The sequence below is a fragment of the Phascolarctos cinereus genome, unplaced genomic scaffold, assembly GCF_003287225.1.
Source record: "Phascolarctos cinereus isolate Bilbo 61053 unplaced genomic scaffold, phaCin_HiC Scaffold_4;HRSCAF=312, whole genome shotgun sequence".
Classification (NCBI taxonomy): domain Eukaryota; kingdom Metazoa; phylum Chordata; class Mammalia; order Diprotodontia; family Phascolarctidae; genus Phascolarctos; species Phascolarctos cinereus.
Window position 1 is genome coordinate 718,167,525 of NW_027555847.1, and position 20,528 is coordinate 718,188,052.

The 20,528-nt window shown below is 54.1% G+C and overlaps 1 protein-coding gene across 1 annotated transcript in view; it reads right to left on the reverse strand.

Annotated features, from left to right (window-relative positions):
• Positions 1–19,567, reverse strand: part of ASCC2 (activating signal cointegrator 1 complex subunit 2) — a 38,937-nt gene extending 19,370 nt beyond the window's left edge. Inside the window, 8 exon segments of the mRNA XM_078154405.1 lie at positions 2,329–2,439; positions 2,977–3,044; positions 5,843–5,972; positions 6,435–6,551; positions 6,553–6,606; positions 7,745–7,903; positions 12,457–12,557; positions 19,432–19,567. Of these exon segments, the coding sequence (XP_078010531.1) occupies positions 2,329–2,439; positions 2,977–3,044; positions 5,843–5,972; positions 6,435–6,551; positions 6,553–6,606; positions 7,745–7,903; positions 12,457–12,537 (720 nt within the window). The 5' untranslated portion in view covers positions 12,538–12,557; positions 19,432–19,567.
• Positions 19,568–20,528: the final 961 nt, after the last annotated feature.

A 20,528-nucleotide genomic window follows, 5' to 3' on the forward strand; every position in this document is an offset into this window, starting at 1 on the left:
CCCCAGGCAACTTTCTAAGGTGAAAAATTGCACAGGAGTTACCCATCTGCCTCGGGAGATGTTCTACGGGCTCCCTACTGATGAAATCAATCAGTCAACATTTATTAAGTTCCTAGTGTATGCCAGGCACTGTGCTAAGCACTGGGGGGCGCAAAAAGACAGGCCATATACAGGAGAAATAGGAAATAATTAACAGAAGGAAGAAGGCCCTGGAATTAACAGAGATTGGGGATGGCTTCCTGGAGAAGGTGGCATTTTAACTAGGACCTAAAGGAAGTCAGGGAGTTCAGTAGCTGAAGCAGAGGAGGGAAAGCGTTCCAGGCACAGGGGATGGCCAGAGGATGCCCAGACCAGACACACAGAGGATCTTTTTCCTGGAACCAGGAGGCCAACGTCACTGGGTGGAAGCATACGGTGGGAGAGGGAGGAGGGCCTGGATCATGAAGGGCTTTGAAGGCCAAGCAGCATCTTGTGTTTGACCCTGGAGGCCACAGGGAGCCGTGGGAGTTACTGAGGAGGGGGTGACGTGATCAGATCTGTTTTAGGAAGATCCCTTTGGTGGCTGAATGGAGGAGGGAATGGAGTGGGGAGGGAGACTCAAGGCGGCAGACCCCCCCCCCCCAAGCAGGTATGGCAACAGTCCAAGTGTGAAGAGATGAGGGTCTGCACCAGGGTGGGGGCAGGGGCAGAGGAGAGAAGGAAGCGTATTAGAGAGACGCTGCAGGAGTGAGACCACCAGGCTGTGGTGCCATATTGGATCTGGGGAGCGGAAGACAGTGAGGAGTCCAGGCTGACTCCGGGGTTGTGAGCCTGGGGGACTGGGAGGATGGTGTTGTTCTCTACAGTAACAGGGAGGGCAGGAATGGGGGAGGCTTTGGGGGAAATCACAGGTCTAGATTCCAGGGCCTGGATATAGTGGGTGCTTAATAAATGCTTCACTGACTTCTTTCCAGGCTTAGTTCACCTGTCCTCTTCCTTCCCAAGCCCTTTTCTGACCCCTTGTCCATCACCGCAGAGCTCTCTGGTATCTCATGTATTCTTACCCATTTCCCCCAATAGAACATATGCTCCTCCAGTGCCTGGCATACAGTTGGTACTTATTAAATGCATTCTGACTGAATAATTTTTATATAAGATAGTAGCAGGCAAGCAAATGTGAGTTATTCTACGAGCTGCATGACTTCTCCACCGCGGTCCAGTGTCATCTGTAACGTATGGACAGCAAGAGCTGTGAGACCTAGGGCAAGTCCTTTCTCCTCTAGAGACCTAGATTTCCTCATCTGTAAAATGGATGGGTTGGATAAGACCTCAAGGGGCCTCTCTGCCAAGAGCCGTAAGACACTGAGGTGCCCAAGGGACATGGGGGATCTAGGATGGCCCTGCCTGGGGATCAGGGTGAGCTTCCTGAAACCGCTCCAAGTGCACTAGGCCGCGACCTACGACAAACGAGGGCTGAGGTGGGGGATGCCACTAAATGATGGCAACCAAGAAAGGCGAGTGAGCAGGACGCACGGCCAGCGAGCGGGCACCACTGGCAGAGACGCTGACAGAGACCCCAGGAAGCGGAAGGGACCCTGCCTCTCCCGCCCCCCACCCAAGGACGAGTTCTGGGAGGACACATCTGAGCCAGACAGGACAGGCAGGTGTAGATGGGCTGCAATGTGCCCTGCTGGAGGAAACACCCACAGATCCCTGCCTTGCCACCCAAGCGGTAAGCACATGGAGAAGCCTCGTGCAGTGAGTGACTCTGTCTGCATAGCCGAGGAAGGCGGGGCAGGAGTGATCAGCCTCATTTTATAGATGAGGAGACAGAAAGAGACAGGAAGGGGAGATGGGGGGAGTGAGACAGAGGGAGACAGAGATAGAGACAGGAAGGGAGATGGGGGGGGAATGAGAGGGAAAGAGACAGAGATAGAGACAGGAAGGGGAGATGAGGGGGAGTGAGAGGGAGAGACAAGGACAGAGATGGAGGGGGGGGACAGAAGGAGGGAGAGAGACAGATATAATCAGAGAGATGGAGACAGAAACAGAAACATGGGGGAGGGGATATGGAGAGAGACTGAGGTGGGGAAATGGAAAAAGAGAGACATAGGAAGGGGGAGGAGGGAAGAGGGGAAAGAAGAGAAAGGCGAGAAGAGAGAAGGGAGAGAAAAGGAAAGAGAGAGAGAGAGAAAGGGGGGAGGGGCAAAGAGAGAGGGAGGGAGGGGGGGAGAGAGAGAGAGAGAGAGATCTTTCTGATTCTAAAGAAGGCAGAACAGGCGAGCTCTAAGCACTGGGTAGGCCAGAAATGGCCAGAGTTGCTGGGCCAGACAGGGCAGGAGAGCTCACCTGGAGAGGCATGGCGCTGGGGGTCATCCTGACTTTCTCTCCCAGTCTCTGTGGCGTGGTGGAGGCCCCTTCACTCTGCAGGCCACACTGCTGGAGGATATTGCTGAAAACCTGAAAAGAAGAGGCTATCATGCATGCTCCCTCCATCAGCCCACTCACGAGAGTCAAGGGCACAGGTCCACAGGACCTCACAGGCCTCTTTGGCCATCTTCCCATTTTACAGAGGAAAAACTGAGACCCAGGGAGTAAAGTGACCAGTCCACAGTCACCCTGGTCTTCTGACCCCAGAGCCTTCTCCCTGCCCCAAGAGGGCCATCTAACCATATGGGATACAGGCAGAGGGCCGGCAGCCAGAGCCACCCTGGGGCCTTGAGGAAAAGCCAATGCTGTTCGACAGAACGCCCGGACATCCACACAAGCTGCCTGGTGCCTCAGGCCCCAGCCAAACACTGGCATGTCCTGGGGAGGGTGACCACCCAGAGGATGCCCAGGGACGAGTGTGGGCAGAAGCCCTCTGTGTCTGAGCTTGAAGGAACGAGGCCGTTGGCAGAAGCGGGCTCCACAGCCCCTTAGCCTTGCTTCCAGAGACTCCCCCCGACCCCCCAGCCCTTGTCTCCTCCCACGCCCAGTAAGAGGCAGGGCCAATACCTGAAGGATAGTGGGAACAGTTTCGTCCAGATCATTGTAGTAACTCGACTGCTGAATAAAGATGTTTCCTAAACAAAGGGAGAGGAATGGCCGTCAGCATTTCCCTCATCCCCTCTTCAACGGAGCCACTGAGTAAGTGCCAGTCAGTTTACACTGGCTCAGCTGGTCCAGCATTTGGAGCTGTGATTCCCAGCAGCTGGCACATAGTAGGAGCTCGCCAGATGGAACATTTGGGCCTCTGAGGTCGGTGGCCCAGGCTCCTGGACGAGGGGACTCTGAGGCTGTGCTCAGTGCGTTAACCCTTCCTGGGCCCTTCCAGGGCAAAGCACAGCAGTGACCATCAAGGCAGCCTGGCCCTGACGCTCCCAGAAAGAGATCCCACGTGGCACCTCTCCCTGCTCTACAGACGTGGATGGTGTGAAAACAAGCAGATATGATCTTGCTGCTTAAGAAACCCGGAGGCCACCACCATGCCCTCCTGCCAAGCCCTCATTCCTAAGAGGGAGAGAGCATTCTCTCAGCCCTACCCCAGCTTCAGAATATGCCCCCGAGGCCAAGCCTGGGGGTCCTACTCCATGCAGGGAGGGTTAGAGCCTCAAAGACCAAATGCCTTTGGGAATGCTTCACAGAGCCCACAATCCCTCCCTCCAAAGGCTGGCAACAGGCAGGAGTTCTAGTGGGCCCAAGGGCGAGCAAAGCCAGGAAGACCCCAGCAGTCTGGCTCGACTTGAGCCCTTGGGGCATTCGGAGAGGCCAGGGTCACTTCACCCAGTGCCAGGCCCAGGCTCCAGAAGGGAAGCTCCATTCTGACTTCCTCTGCCCTTGGGCAGCTCAGGCCCAGGAATTCAGTCTGGGTAGCTGTGACATCCCCGCAATCTGTTGCAGGGATGCTTGGGGATGAATGAAGGAACAGGCCAGACTGTGCTAGGTAAGTAAGTCACAGCCGCAGGGCCCCGGTGATCACGGAGCCAGGCCTGCTCAGACTCCCCATCTGCCTTCCCCATCCCCCACAGGGGCTGAGGGCAGAGAGGATGGAGGGCAGGGGCTGGCTTTGGTGCCCTCAGACACACAACCTGCAGAGCCTAGCACACAGTAAGCACTTAGTGAATGCTCGTGACTGACTCATCTGACAGGCAGGGGGTGGCGCTCGGGAGCTCTCCCTCATCTTGGGGAAATCACCTGACTTCTGAGTGTCAATTTCTTCATCTGTACAATGGGGAGTACCAGCACAGGCCAGGGCAGGTGACAGCAGAGGTAAAGACAGAGTATAACCACATTGACCTGACGGGCTAATGAGCAGGCCTCAGACTCAGTAAGACCTGGGCTCCCATCCTGCCTCTGACACAGACTGCCTGGGTGACCCGGGGCCAGATAGAGCTGAGGTCCCAGGAGGAAATCACAGGCCCTAAGAAGAGCCTCAGGGTGAGGAGAGGCAGCAGGACACAGAGCGTGGGGCCTGGCCTCAGCCCAGACTCTCCTCTCTGTGCAGGGTGGCCTCAGGGGACCCACATCCCAGTGGGATTACAGGTCCCCAGGTCCCTGGCATAGCCCATCCCATTATTAATCTGACTGCCGTCACCAGGCCTTTCCTGTCTGTTTCTAATGAAGAACAGGGACAGCCTGACTAATGATACTAGCAGCTGACCTCTATACGTGTATCTCCCAGCTAGCTTTGCTCCAGAGACTCTACAGACATTTCCTTATCTGATCCTTACACAATGCTGAGAGGTAGAGGCTACTGTCATCCCCACGTAGACCTGAGGAAACAGGTCCACATAGCTGCAGGGACGTGCTACACTCATAAGCAGCTGGTGTGGCTGTTTTTAGGGTAGATGAGACTCCCAGACATTCGCAGCCTGACAGTCCCTGGCACCTTCCCCCTAGGCAGCCGAATAAAGGAACCTCGATTTCAGAGCCAAGCCTTAGGGTCTCCTGAGCTATCGTGTAAATTCCCCTCCAGAAGACTGCAAAGATCCTGCTGCCCTCTGGTCTCTCTCACAAGGGAGGGCAGAGCTCTGGCCACGCTCCACCAGCCACAGCCACAACTCCCACCCCAGGGTGATGACTGAGCGCGGCTGCCATCCACAAAGTGCCTGACAACACTCCGGCCACCAAGGGGCACTGATTCCCTCATGCACTTGTGCTGGTGCCCATTTCCCATGCCCGCAGCTGCCCCTGGCCTCCAGGCCTTCCCCCCTTTCCTCCTCTCTCCTCCTATATGGATCTCATTACTAATAAGCTTCCTTTTCCTAGGCATTACACCCACCAGGCTTTCACGGGAGGAGAAATAGCAGCACCTCCCCTCCCCCAGAGAAGGATCAGTCTCATAGTCCTCTTTAGAGCCCCCCAGACCCCAGTGATGATGTCTACAACTGGGAAGGAGGCCGAGGTGGCATCCAGGCTGGTCCCCGAGTTGTTCCCGACGCCGATGAAATCACAGCTCCAGGAAGCACACTGAAGTCAATGGCCCACGTTCACCCAGCCAGGATATGCAAGACGGGGGCTGTGGAAGCAGCTCTTCCTGACTGTCCAATACCCCAGGCTGCCCCTACCACACTACATGCCAGTCAGGGCTTCCCTGGGCCTAGACCCATGATCTCACTGGCCCAGGGCATTCCCACACGAGGAAATGCAGGTCAGCCACTGCCCCACAATAGTGACTCTAGCCTCTAGAATGTGGCCTGGCCCTCGCTGACAGTCAGCAGATTGCTGACCTGCACTCAGGCCTCGCAGGCTTTGAGGCTGGCTCTCTACGCACTCCTGCCTCTAACTCAGTGGTCTGCAGACCCCGAGTCTCGGAGTCGTCCCCTTGCCCACTGGTGGCCCATCCCCTGCCCCTGCCCCACGTTTCTCATGCTTTACGAACCTATCATCTTCTGCAGCAGGGGCCCGTTGCCCTTCCCGAAAAGCACACACAGGTCCAGCATCTTTGGGATGTCAAAGATGAAGTTATTATAGAGGATCTCCCCAAAAGCACGTGGGGAAATGAAGTGATCCTGTGGGGGAGGGAGGGACAAAGGCTCTGTTAGCAGAAGAAAGCCCAGAATCGATGCCAAGGCCCCCGCAGGGAGGAAAGCCGACCTGGCCAATGCCAAGGAGAACCGAGAGCGGACCCAGAACAGAGGCTGGGGACAGACAAAGGCGACGGCTGGGACGCCCGAGTCCCCATGCCCAAAGCCCCCTCAGGGAGGAAAGCCAACCTGGCCAACGCCAAGGAGAACTGAGAGCGGACCCAGAACGGAGGCCGGGAACAGACAAAGGGGACAGCCGGGACGCCCGAGCCCCTGCGCCCAAAGACCCCCTCGAGGAGGAAAGCCAACCTGGCCAAAGCCAAGGAGAACCGAGAGCGGACCCAGAACGGAGGCCAGGAACAGACAAAGGGGAAGGCTGGGACGCCCGAGCCCCTGCGCCCAAGGCACCCCAGGGCCGTGATCAGGAGGAGAGGCCAACACACTCACTTTGGATTCTTTGTGTGTAGACATACGGAGGAAGGTGAGGAAGACGCTGCGATGGAGGCGCTGCTGCATCTCGCTGACTGCCGAGGGGGGCGTGGCCAGCTCATCAAACTTGCGGGGGGGCATAGCGCAGGTAGGAGTCCAGGCACTTCTGCAGAGTCTCATCGAAGATCACCTGCTCAGGGACCAAGATGAAGGCGGTGGGTCGAGCCCATGCCGCCGCGTCTGAGGCTCAGGGCTGGAACAGGCAGGGAGCCAGGCGACCCTTGGGCCCTGTCCAAAGATGCCGTGAGCCCCAGGAGGAGCCCAGGCCAGGCCTGGGCCACAAAAGAACAGCTCTGATGAGGAACAGAGCAGAAAGAGTGGGGGGGAGGGGCAGCAGAGGACAGAGCCGGGCACCTCTTAGCTGAGTCACCCTAGGCAGACCCAGACAACCTCCAAGACTGGAAGAGACAGAAGAGGTGCATTGGTGGAGGGAATTCCTGCTCCCTGCGAAATCACAGGGTTGCCTCCAAATGGGGAAAATACCTCCCCTTCTGCTGTGAGAATTAACTGAGATAATGTATGCAAAGAACTTGACATGTGCTATTATTAAGGCCACACATCTAGAGTAGGAAAGACCCTGGAGGGTTATCTACCTAATCCAACCCCCATTTGAAAAATGGCCCTGAAAAGTTAGGTGACTTGTCTAAGGTCACCCAAGGAGGACGTAGCAGAGGCCAGATTTGAACCTGGGTCCTCAGATTCAAGGCCAGCCATCCTCAGGGTGCACAACGCTGCCTCTGAGGATGACTTACTTAGCAAACCCTAGAGAATCGACTGCAAGCTTGACTGAGACAATTAGAACCTTCAATAAAAGCACCAGGACACAAAACGACATGAAGAGCGTTAGCACGCCTAACTAGTTTGATCATTCTGACTTGTGAGACACAGCAATCCCACACTGTAACTGGCTGCTTAATGATCAGCACAGCGTGTGGAATGAAAACACCACCGGTAAAAACCCTCACAATTCTCCAAGAAATCCAGGAGCTGTGCCAGAAGAGGGGGAAAGGGGAAGAAGCGTCTCCTATGTGCCAGGCACTGTGCTAAGCACTTTACAGACATTATCTCATTTGATCCTCACAACAGCCCTGGTGGTAGGTGCTTTTACAGATGAGGAAACTGAGGCAAACCGAAGTGAAGAGATTTGCCCAGGATCACAGAGCTGGTACCTCTCTGAGGCTGGATTCGAATTCGGGTCTCCGTGCCTCCAGGACCCTCCCTCTCCCCGCTGTGGTGCCCAGTGCCTGGCACAGGTGACGGGCTGTTACCTGGCACCAGAACTTCTTGTGGGGCAGGGCCAGCAGCCAGTCCAGGTCGTCAGCGATGAAGGCGGCCCGTTCCAGGTACTCCTCTACCCGTGCGGTGGCGCTGTCTGCAGGCGGGGGCTTGTACAGCACAAAGCAGCGGTCGGCCTTCTGGTCTGGGTGCTAGGGGGTTGAGGAACCACAAGGGACCGTGGGGGAGGTCAGTCATCGAGGAAGTCACAGGCCCCTTCCCAGCGGTCAGGATCCCTTGCCTGGTTTGGCCACTCAGCCAGCAAGGACCAGGCTAAGGGGACTGTGACCTGTGACCATCCTCTGCTCTGGCTTCAGACCTTGGGCCTGCCCCTGCCCTGCTTTTGAGAGAAGTGAGCCCACTTCTCTCTGCTCCCCAAGGAAGCAGGAGGCTGCCTTCTTTAGGGGAGAGCATGAGGCCACAGAGGCAGAGAGGGTGGGGTAGGGCTGGGGAGCCGTCACCAAGGCCAGGCGGGCCTCCACCCATGCCCGCCCCACGTCCTCTGCCCTAGCTCTTCAGCTCTTAAGATGCCAGAAGCCCTGGGCCAGTGATTTCACTGACCCACTGCCCATACACTGCTAGCAGAGAGGAGCTATCCAACTTCAGTTCCACTTAAAGGCATCGATACACAAAGAACAGGCCTCTGGGACCATGGAGTCCATGCCCAAAAGGAATCTCCCAAGACCCCACCTGATCAGCGAGCCTCTGGGCTCCACCAGAAGCCTCCCCCCCCCCACCTCCAAGGCAGCCAGGACCCCCGGAGGATGACCCCGCTTTGGGGGAGCCTCGCTGAGCTACTCTCCTCTCTGCCCACTGCTCTGAGCTCTGCCTTCTGAGGCCAAGAAGCTCCGGCCAATCCTTCTTCCCCACGCCAGCCCCCATGTTTCCCCTAAGTCTTCTTTATCCAATCTAAGTGCCACCAGTTTCTGGAAACAGTCCCTCCCTCTGGCCCATGCTGCCTTACCAGATGGAAGATGGCATGGTGTTGTGGGCCGAGAGTCAGAGGGCCTGAGTTTGGATTCAACTTACTTCCTCCCTCTTGGCCTCAGTTTCCTCCTCTGCAAAATCTCTTCTGGTTCTGGAGCTAGGATTCCCCAAGGGGCCGTGAGCCCCCTCCCTCCTCCTTCACTTTGGCCTGTCCTATTCACACACACCTTCCCCCACTCTCTGATTGCTCTGGGGCCACTGCATCCCACCTTCTAGTGTTTCTGTCCCCAGACTCAGAAGAAGCAAAGGGGCAACTTCAGAAAGGCTCTGCCTCAGGTACCAACGGCCACCATCGACACTGGCCCCACTCAGAACAAGGCCCTGCTTCCCCAGGGACCAGAAGGGACAAGCTGCCCTGTGAGCAAAGGCCAAAGGTCAGTGTCTGCACTGGGGAAGGGAGTCACCCAGAAGCAGGAGGGATGCCACCACAGCGTTCCAGGGTCTGGCTCCGTGCGCTCCTACCCAAGAAGAATCTAGCCTAGGGGAGCTGGGGAGGCCAGCAGGCCTGGAAAGCAAGGGCGATGCTGGCCACAAGAAAACCTTCCTGCCCACTCCCTGGAGAGCTGCCCAGGCAGGGGGCCGCTCCTGCCCCACATCTGAGTTCTGCTGCTAATGCAGCAGACCCTGGGTCTAGAGCTATGACGGCCCCCACAAGTCATCTAGGCCAACCCCCTCATTTCACAGATGAGGAAACTGAGGCCTTCCCAAGGTCACACAGAGGCAGGCACACTTCCGGTTCTTCCTAACCAGTCTCCCTCCACATTCTCCTAATAGACTGTCAACGCCTTGAGGGCAAGGACCGTGTGCTCCCTATCTCCTCCCCTCGACCTCCCCACCACATCTGGGGCTCTGGGCATACTCAGTAAAGACTCACTGCCCAAGCACTCTCCCTCCTGGCCTCCCCCCTCCCACAGGGTGGCCACAGGGATTGGTCAGATGCTAGAAAGGAGCAGGAGATGAATCAGCTCAGAACCAGGATGCGAGGGTGCACAGCCCCAGCGCCTGGCTCAACAACACACGGTATCATGGTTACAGGGGGCACTGAGAGCCCCCCAGGGAGGAGGGGCCATATCATGGAGAGACGGTGAACAAGCCTAGGAAGCCTCGGATGAACTGAGGTTCTGCACACGTGACACCCATCTCCCACCTCCAAGCTTTTGCCCAAGCTGTACCCCATGCCTGGCATGCCCTCCCTCTTCACCTCCACCTCTTAGAATCCCTAGCTCCCTTCTAGAGATCTCCTGGAGAAGGTCTCTCCTGGTCCTTTTGGTTACTTTGTATGCATTTCCCACCTCTTTCTCTGTACACATGTCCCAGTAGAATGTAAGCTCTCTGAGGGCAAGGGCGACTTCTCTTTTGTCTCTGACTCCCTAACTCTCAGCCCAATGCCTGGTGCAGTATGTAACTAAATGCTCACCTTATGCAGACTGAAACAAGGAGAACCAGTGAATGAGACGTGTGACTAGAACAGACAAAGGTCACCAGAAGGAAGCCAAAGGCCAGGGCATGACACCCGACGCCTGAGGGCTGAGGAGGAGGTGGAGAGGTGGGGGGCCAGGAGGGCAGAAAGGTGCATGAATGCACCACAGAGTGTACCTGGTTTGGGTGGAGGGCTTTCTTTGTTACAAGGGAACGTTCACCTCCAGGGCAGGGCCCGTAACCAGAAATGCCCCAAATGTAAAAGCGTCACAGAGAGAGGGTCCAGAACGGGAGTCAAGCCCTGGTTCCCAGCCCTTTTCTGGACTTCCATGAGCAGGGAAGGATCAAATGAGTGGCCCTCAGGAAGCTGGGCCCACACCTGCCCCTTTCTGGTCTAATCTCCCCACCACAGCCCCGTCAGTATGTTCATAGCCCCGCAGTTCTTCAGGTGAATGCTGGGACACTCCTAACCCAGCAAGGTCAGGGGTGGTTCCGGCCTCACAGTTGGCATTCCCGAATACACGAGACAGTCCTGGGCTGAAAACCGCTCACCGACCCGCCTGTGAGCCAAGGCATTCCCAGGTCCCATTCCCTCTGGTGGCTCTGGTCTTGTGATTCTGGACATGAGCCTTTGGAATAGAGCTATGACTGAACATGACTGAAATGTAGGCCCCTGCTAAGAAAAACTCCTCTGTTTTCTGGCCAAATGGACCCACTTGCTGGGCCCTGCACATAGCTCTCTGTCTCCAGCCCCCAGGCTTTTGCACTGGCTGCTGTCCCCAATCCTTGGGATGCTCCTACAAAATCACAGCACAGGAGGGCCAAAAGGGGCCTCAGCAGCATCTTCTCCAGCCCATCCCCCAGACACTTCCACTTGGGCATCCCTGACAGGCGGTCATGCCCCTCTGAGGAGGGGGAGCCTGCCAGCCCCGCAGGGCGGCTCTCCCTCTGAACAAGTCTCTGGGACCTCCACCCCCCGGCACTTGCTTCTGCCTTCTCCACGCGACATCCCTTCACATCTCTGCCAGGCTAAATCAGCCCCTTCCTCCTCGGACAATATGGGTCTCCTCCTCCTCCCTCCAATGCCAGGCCTCTAAGCATCCAGCCAGTCCTTATGCCCCCATACTGACTAGGCGCCAGGCCTTTTCCGGAGTCTCAGGCTGTCACTGCTCTCTTCCCATCCTCTGCCCCCACAGTGCGCAGCACCTACGTAGAGGTGGCCCAGGTGATCTTTTCTCTTGGGCTCCAGACTCCCCTACCCTACGCGGACATCTTGGCCATCTCAAGATGAATGTCCTGGAGATGTCTCAAATGCAGCCTGTCTAAAACTCAGCTAGTTCTCGATCCCCGCAAACACTTCCTCTGCCTCACCCTTCCCGCCTGCCAGTGAGGACGCCACCATCCTTCCAGAAACCCATGTGCTCGGCCTCACTTTCCCTGCTCCTCCTGACTGACCAATCACCTTGGCTCATCATTTCAATCTCCAACACCTCTCACATCAGGCTCCTTCTCTCCACACAGAGCCCACCGCCCACAGGCCGGCCTTCATCCCCTCTCCCCTGGACAACAGCCTCCTAGTAGGTCTCCCTGACTCCAAAGTGAACATAGGCTGGAGCAGGTCCTCCGAGAAGCTCCAGTAGCTCCATACTGTCTCTAGGATTAAGTACCAACCCCTCTGTTTGGCCTTGTTACACACACTTCTCCGTCTAGCCAAGCTGGTCTGGGATCCACATTCTATCTCCCATCTGCATGCCTCTGTATGGATCGTCCCTCGTACCTGGAATGCTTCCCCCTCCATCTCTTCAACTCTCCAGCTTTCTTCAAAGCTCAGCTCGGTGGCCACCTGCTACATGAGGTCCACCCTGCTCCCCATCCCACCCAAGGCATCCTCTCCCCCAATTACATAGTATCTACTTTGCACGTAATCACATCTGTGCCTATGGTTTCTCCCATTAGAGTGCAAGCTCCCCGAAGGCAGAAGCTTTCACTTTTGTCTGTATTCCCAGCACTTAATCAATGATTTTTGATTGATCACATATTCAGACTCCAATTCCCAGCAAAAACACTAATTCCTTCAAGACAAGACTATCTCTTTTTTTGTCTTTTATATTCCCATTGGCTGACAAATGTGGCGCTTGGAAGACGCCCACTAGGTTGAGCACTTAGTTGGGTCTGGAGAGCTCTCCAGCTAACACCGGACCAGCGGAGCCCTCCCGCCCCCCATATGGATAAATGTGGTCATGGAGTTTTTACTTGTAAACCTGCACGATGCTAAAGGGCCCCGCATCACCCGGCTCACCAGAGCTGGCACTGTCCTCAATTTGCCTGTCTTAGGGTCCTTTTCCGTGATCTGTAGTTCATCCAGGGGCAATGCAGGCATTTTGCTGGGGTCCCCTCCTCCTGAAGGCAGACGAGAAAGAATAAGAGAGGTCAGCAGGGCCTAAGGAGAGCTCCTGGCTTATAAGGCACCCTCCTCCTCCTCCTCTTCCCAAGACCCCATGTGTAAGAGGTCTGAGGGATAAGGAAAGTAGGCAACTTGTCCAACGTCCTGCAGGCAGAGACAGATCTAAACAGGACAGGCCAAGCAGAGTGGGCAGATCATGACTCCAGGAACTGCTTCAATGATGTCATCCTTCAACCCCACCAGAGGAAATCCGGAGCTGGGTCTGACTGGTGCCAATAAGGACGCATTGGCTGTTGGGGTATAAATGAAGGAAACCTCACAGGGAGGCAACCTTTCCATCGTAAAACTTGAGAGAAAGGAGACAAAGCTTGAGCTGAATCTCCAATGTGCCCTAGACTTCAGGTCAACAAGGTTCAGAGGCAGGCTGGGTTTGGCCTCGAATTCTCTACGGCCCCCTCTAAAGATGAAAGTCTGAAGACACAGAGAAAACCTTAAACGAGAGTTGCTGAAGGTAATGCAGATAGCCAGGCAGCGAGCTCCAGCTTGGACTTTAAGAAGACAAGCAGAGGATATGTGAACAAGGGCCTGGCACAGAAGCCAAGTGAGTAAAGCATGGCAACACTCCGTATGAGGGCGACAAAGAGGGTGTTGGGGCGACACTGGAGAAAAGGATGAGAGAAGGGGTAAAGCAAGTCTTCCAGGCTATTCTTGTGGAAATTATGGGAGGGTGCTGTAGATGAGAGCAAACTGCAAGAGATTCGGAAGCACCTGAATGGCCAGACCCAAAGGGCGGTCATTCCTGGCTCAGGAGAGTGCCCCAGGGATCTGTGTTGCTACTGCTCACTCTCGTTATCAATGACTTGGATAAAGGCAGAAAGGGCACACATACTTTGTAACTTTGTAGAAGGGGAGAAGTGGGTGACAGTCATGGTCCAAAAAAAGTCAAGGGGCTAGAACACTGGGCTGAATTTTATGAATAAACATGGATAAATGAACCATCTTACACTTGGGTTCAAAAAATTTTTTGCAGGTTTAAAGAAACTGGCTAAGCTAGCTACTCATTTGTCTGACAAAGATCTGGGGGTCTTAGTGGAGCTGAAGCTCAATACAAGTAAATAATGTGATAGGGCAAGAAAGAAGGCTGTCATAACATCTTGGGCCACGTTGAGGGGCATATAGTAGCCCATGAAGGTGATCAATAGTCTCATTATGCACTGGTCAAACCTTCTCTGCAGTGTAGGGTTCATTTCTGAAGATCATTGATGAGCAGGAGGGTACCCAGAGGACCAGGACAATGAAAGGTACTCAGACTATGCCGTGAGAATTGATCGGGGGAACTGGGGATATTTAGTCTGGAGAAGACTGAAGGGCTCAGGATAGCTGTATCTGAAAGGCTATCACAGGGAAGAGGAATTCACCTTGTACTGCTTGGCCCCAGAGGGGGCCTAACTAGACTGGGGTGGGGGGAGTTGCAGAGGCCATTCTGGAGGCACTTGTACATCAAGAGAAACTTTCTAACGATGTGAGTGATGGAACAGAGGCCAGCTAGGGAGATTAGCCACTTGCTGGGAATACAATAGAAGGGATTCCTGCCCCAACAAAATAAGGCAGGACCAAAGGGAACTGGAAGGCCTCTAAGGACCCAGGTTCAAATCCCAGCTCTGCGACTTAGCCCCTGTGTGCCCATGGCTGAGCTACTCTTTAATAGCCTCTATTTTAATCATATGAGTGTGGCTGGACTCTGGCTCTAAATCTGACCCTCGGTGTCTGAGGTCTCTTGTGATTCTGGGCCTTTGATCCTCCATGGAGGACAGACAGAAAGATATAGACCCAAGGCACACACAGGAGGAGTGGGCACGGATGGGCCGCGGTCTACTCAGCAGTAGACAGCCCAGAGATGAGCTTCCAGGCCCATTTAAACCCTGCAGTGCTCTGAGATGGGCCTGTGTAAACAGGATTTCACTTATGTACAAAATGACTGTGTTGAGTCCCTGTCACCTGCCCTCATCATTAATGTCAGGCCTCATTCATGTTTCTGAGCATTCCAGAGGGGGTGAGGAGTGGGTTGCATTTCAGGAAATGATTACAGTGTTTTTAAAAAAAAAAGACTTCAATAAAGTGATTTATGGAGGGGGGAGGGAAGGTTTGAACAACTATCATAAAGCCAGAGGGTTAGAAGGGACCTTAGCAGCCTAGGCCAATCTCTACCAGAAAGAGAATCCCAGTTACATCAGTCCCAAGACGTAATCCTCCAGATTTTGTCTGAAGACCTCCAAGGAGGGAGAGCTTATGACTTCCGCCACGAGACAGCTCTCACGGCCAGGAAGTGTTTCCTGACACCCTGCTCCAACTGCACTCTTTGCCATTTCCACCTACTGCTCCTACTTCTGGCCTCTGGGGCCAAAGGCAGCGAGTCTACTCATGGGATCCCGGGACTGGCGCTGGAAGGAACCTCAGAGGCTGGAGTTTAGACCAGGCATTCTTCATGTGGGCTCTGTGAATGTCTTAACAAACATTCTCATGTCTGTATCTCGATATAATCCTTTTCCTTTGTAATCCTATGTATTTTATTATATGTATGTAAGAACATTCTTCCGCACAGGCTTCATCAGACTCCCAAAGGGGTCCATGACACAGAAAGGGGCAAGAATCTTTGTTCTGTCGGTACTTTTTTCCCCGCTTCCCCATCAAAATCACTACGGATCACGGGTCTAGAGCTGAAGGGCCCTCAGAGGCATCTCGTCTAATGCCCTTATTTTACAGAAGAGGAAAGTACGACCCAGAAAGGATCAGCAGCGTGCGCAGGCCAATGCAAGCAGTAATTGGCAAAGCCAAGATTGGAAGCCCGATCATCTGACTCCAGAGCCGGTGGTTTTCCCATTTACATGACAGGTACATGTAGACAGCTCTGAGGTCCCCTGAACCTTCTCCTTCTCCAGGCTAAACGCACCCGGTCCTTCGGCCAATTCTCAAAGGACATGAATTGAAGAGTCCTGGCTGCCCTTCTCTGGACCCTCCAGCATGTCAATACCTTCCTATACCACTGTGCCCAGAACCAAACCCAAATGTTCTTACGTGGTCTGAGCAGGGTCACTGCAGCAGAACAGAAGAGGCCCACCTCAAATAACTCTGAAAACTGCAGCCAATGGGGAGAAGGGCCTCAGGGAGCCTTCAGCTGCCCCAGGAATGTGAGTTACTGGTACTCATAAGCCAACAGAGCAGGGAAAGGCTGACAGAACTCTGAGATGGATGGGGCTTCCCTTGATACCTTGGCCTTTAGTGTCCTCTTTATACAATGAGGACATTGATGCCCACACAAAGCAACCCCCTGTACTCTGGAAAGACTTTATGGAGCCAGTAATCACAAACATTGGGACACTGGGAGTCAGACGTTTCCAGGTCTCAAAGCCAGCCCCCCAACAGGCACTAGAAGCTGGAAGGCCATTCTAGCAGGACTCTAGAAGAAACAAGAGCCGAGCAGCAGGGTCCCCGTTGCTTTTGGCACACGCAAAAAATAAAGCGCTTACTAACAGGCCTACAAAAGACAAGAGATACGAGCCCATAGCAGTATGACACAGTGAGAGAGCACTAGGTTTAGAATCCAAAAGGCTTGAGTTCTAATCCTACCTTAGGCATTTACCAGCTGTGTGACTGTGGGTAAGTCACAAAACCTTTTTGTGCCTCAGTTTTCACATGTATAAAATGAGAAGGCTGGACCCCATGACCTCTGACTCTCTCTCTATGGTCCTATGACCCAACGGGGCGGCACTGGTGGTAACTGCAGGGTAATTAATGGAGGTGGCAGCTTCCCTGCTCTCAAGGGACTTACATTCAAAAAGTCCAAAGCCGCTCACCCGATGCAGTCCGCTCCCATCACCAATAACACTGCCAGCCTCCCCTTAGTCCACTCCCTTCTCTGGGATCTAGGCAGCAGAAAGTATGATGAGAAAGAGGCCTCAATTTGCAGTCAAGGCCCAAGTCCAAAGTCTAGCTCTGTTCCTTGAATAACCTGAGGAAGTGAATTCACCTCTTTAGCCCTTGCTCCTCATCTGTATGACGGCGATAATGCCCCCATGAAATGGAATGACACTGTGTGCCCTTCAGCACTTATGATGGTGGGACCTCCTTTGATAATCTTCCTCCACAGGAGTCTCCCACTATTTCTTCGTCCTCCTCTCTGGCCTGTTTCCTCATCTGTAAAGTTAGAGCCTTGGACTAGGTCCCCTCTAGCTGCCTGAGCCCTTTCAGCCTCCTCCTATGACCCTCCTTCCCAAGCCAACAGCACAATGCCTGGCACACAGTAAATGCCAAATAAACACTTGTCAACTGGTTGACTGACGCAGAAGGCAAGAGGCAGCAGGATGTAGCAGAGAGAGGGCTGGCCCCAGGACACAGGAAGACTCCTACCTCTGACTCACAGGAGCTTTGTGGGCAAGTCACCTAATCTTAGTGCCCCGGACAACTCAATGACAAAAGGCAGAACAGCTGACCATCTGTACCAGTGGAGGGAAATGCACGCTGGGAAGGCTCCACACCACTGAAATCAAAGGCAGGTCTGGACTAAAGAAAAGAAAAACCAAAAGCTTACACAAGTCACTGAGCTAATTCGGTGGCTACAAAAACAAAACCTGCAAAACTCACTTACAATCTGCTGGAAAGGATCCCGACATGTACAGAGAGAAGTCTAGAGAAGGTCATTTGAGGGGAGTGGGGAAGAGGAGATTTCATGATGGTGAAAGCAGAACAGAGCCTCGAAAATCAAGATTTGGAGAACAAGTGCCCCCTTTTCTCCTAGGACACGACCCCTGCCCTGGTACAGGCCCTCATCACCTCATGCCTGGACTGGGCTTGGGGGAGGGGGTCTGCCTCTCAGCCACCAAAGTGATTCTCCTAAAGCACAGGTCTGACCACGGCACACTCCTGTTGCTCCCAATTACATCCAGAAGTAAAGACAAAGACCCTGTCTGGCATTTAGAACTCTTCACAGCTTGGCTCCTTCATTCCTTTCTATTCTTCTTACACCTTATATCGTCGTACCCTATCCACAGTCTTTTCAGACCAGAGATGCTGGCCTCCTGGTTGTTCCTCAAACAAGACTGGCTGTTCCTCTACTCCAAGCAATTTCTCTGGCTGTCCCTCCTGGTGTGAAGGTGCTTCCTCCTCATCTCCACCTCCTGGCTTGCTTCGAGTTCCAGCTAAGATCCTACCTCCTGCAAGAAGCCTTGCCTGACCCCCTTAATTAATTAGTGCTTCCCTCTGTGAATCAGCTCCAGCTGATCCTGTATACATCTTGCTTGTTCACAGGTTTCTGCATGTTGCGTCCTCCGTTAGACTGTGAGTTCCTTGAGAACAGGGTCTTTTGGCTTTCTTTCTATCCCCGAAACTTGGTACAGAGCCCAGCACATAAGAGGCACTTAATGTTTACTGGCTGACTGAGAGTCTGAGATGAAGACGTGCATTGCAGGCACGGGGGAGGGGCGGAGGCAGTACTGCAAGGCAGCAGATGGCTAGATGGCTTCTGTAAACAGCTGGGGGTCCACTTTGGTACAAGGGAAATCCTGTTTCATAAAAACTACCTTCATTTTTATAGCACCTTAAACTAGATAAAAGCACTTTCCTCACCGCATCCCTGTGAGTTAGGTCAAGTTCAAAGAACATTATCATCATTTTACATGCTGAGAATTTGAGGCCCAGAGGCAGGAGGAGGGTCATGCCCAAAGGCTCCCATCTAGTTAAGTGATACAATAGGGGTCTGAACCCCCTTAAGTCCTGACTCCAACTTCCATAGTATTAGGAAGTAATAATAAATGTTGACTGACTGAATGGGGAGTGGGAGCCTGGGAAGGATGATCTCTAATGACTCTTCCAGATCTAAGAGTTACTGGGCTGAAGCCGCCCTTGGAGAAACTGAAGGGGTTCTAGGGCCTCCTCCTCTCTCCGCATTTTGACCCTCACTCCCAGATTGAGGTCCTCCAGTCTGCCCCCACCCATCTCCCTTCCACTCACTCCAGTCCCTTTCCTCTATTCTTTCCACCTGCCCTTTCTCCAGCCTATGCTATCTGCCTCCCGACTCCCCTCCAACTCCATTCTATCTCCCCCTGGTCTCCCCCTCCCCTTCACCTCTCTCCTGGCTCCTCTGAATTCCACTCTCCTCTCTCCCACTGTTCTATCCCCCTCTTCTATAACTCTCCCATTCCATTCGGTTTCCCCTTTCCCTATTAATTCTGTCCCCTCTTTCCTCAGTACTGACTCTAGTCTATTTCCCCCTCACCCCTACTCGGTTCTATTTCCCTTCCTTCTCCCCCACTCCATTCTATTCCCCCCTCCTCTCTCTTCCCCCACTCCTTTCTATCCCCTTCCCCTCTCTTCCACTCCGTTCTATCCCCCCTCCCCTCTCCCTCCACTACGCTCTATTCCCCTCCCCTCTTCCCTCACTCCGTTCTATCCCCCCTCCCTTCTCTCCACTCCGTTCTATCCCCCTCCCCTCTCCTTCCACTCCGTTCTATCCCCCCTCCCTTCTCCTCCACTCCGTTCTATCCCCCTCCCCTCTTCCCTCACTCCGCTCTATCCCCCTCCCTTCTCCTCCACTCCGTTCTATCCCCCCTCCCTCTCCTTCCACTCCGTTCTATCCCCCTCCCTTCTCCTCCACTCCGTTCTATCCCCCCTCCCTTCTCCTCCACTCCGTTCTATCCCCCCTCTCCTCTTCCCTCACTCCGTTCTATTCCCCCCTCCCCTCTCTTTCACTCCACACCATTCTATCTCCTCTCCCTTGACCCCATCCCTCCATCTCTCTCTTCACTCTATTCCTTCCCCTCCTCTCCTTCCCACGACCGGAGTTCTCCTTTCTCTCTTCCCCTTCCATTTACCCACCCCCTGTAGAGGCCAAGATTGCCTCCAGCTACGGCTCACGCTCCCGGCGCCGGTTGCCGGTCTTCGGTGTGACAGCTCAGGGCAGTGCCGCCATTTCCGGGGTCACGGAGCTACGGCGCAGGTGCAGACAGGAAGCGTTCCGGAAGCCCCGCCCCCTTTCGGTGACTGCTTCCTTCCCTTACCTGCCTCCCTGGGCCATGAAGCCCCGCCCCCTGCCACGAGCCTGACGGTTTGGACCACGCCCCCTGCCTCCCAACTCCCGGCGCCCATCCTCAGAACGGAAGCTGAGCATGCGCGACTCCAGGGTGGGGGCGGGGTGTGCACTTGGCATTAAGAAGTTGCCCTTGCCCTCAGTTATCTGGAAAAGGAGCTTTAGATCCAGGGGAGTGGAAGACTTTGTGTCTCATGCAGACCCCAGTGATTGCAGCTTTACTCGACAGAGCAGGCACAAGTTATCCCCATTTTACAGTGGAAGAAACTGAGGCTTCAGGAGGGAGGGGAGGAGACTGGCCCGAGGTCGCACATCAACAATAATAATAATTAATCATAACTAACGCTTACGCAGCGCTTTATGTATGAAGACGGGATGGATAACTGGGTCCCAACAGATCCTGGGTTGAAATCGTTGCACCTACCCCTCCCAGAATCTCAGAATGGGGAGGAGCTTAGAGGTAATCCAGTCCAATTTAGACCTGGGTGAAAATTCCCTGGACAGGTGGTCGTCCCAGTCTGCCTGAAGACCCTTGTAGATGAGGATCTCACTACTCTCTAAATCATTCCTAGTCAACCTCACTACCCTGCACCTGGATTGTGGAAACACCCCCCCCAACTGCTCTCCCCACTCCAATCAAGTCCAGTTGAGCATTTATTAAGCCCCTAGACTGCTTAATTCTAGTGCCTTCCTTCTGTTAATTATTTCCTATTTATCTTGTATATAGCTTACTTTGTGTATTTATGTTTGCATGTTGTTTCACTCATCAGATGGTAAGCTCCTTGAGGGAAGGGACTGTCTTTTTGCATCCCTGGCCTCTTTTTGTATCTCTGGAGCTTAGCAGAGTGCCTGGCAAATAGCGGGTGCTTATTAAATGTTGACTGAT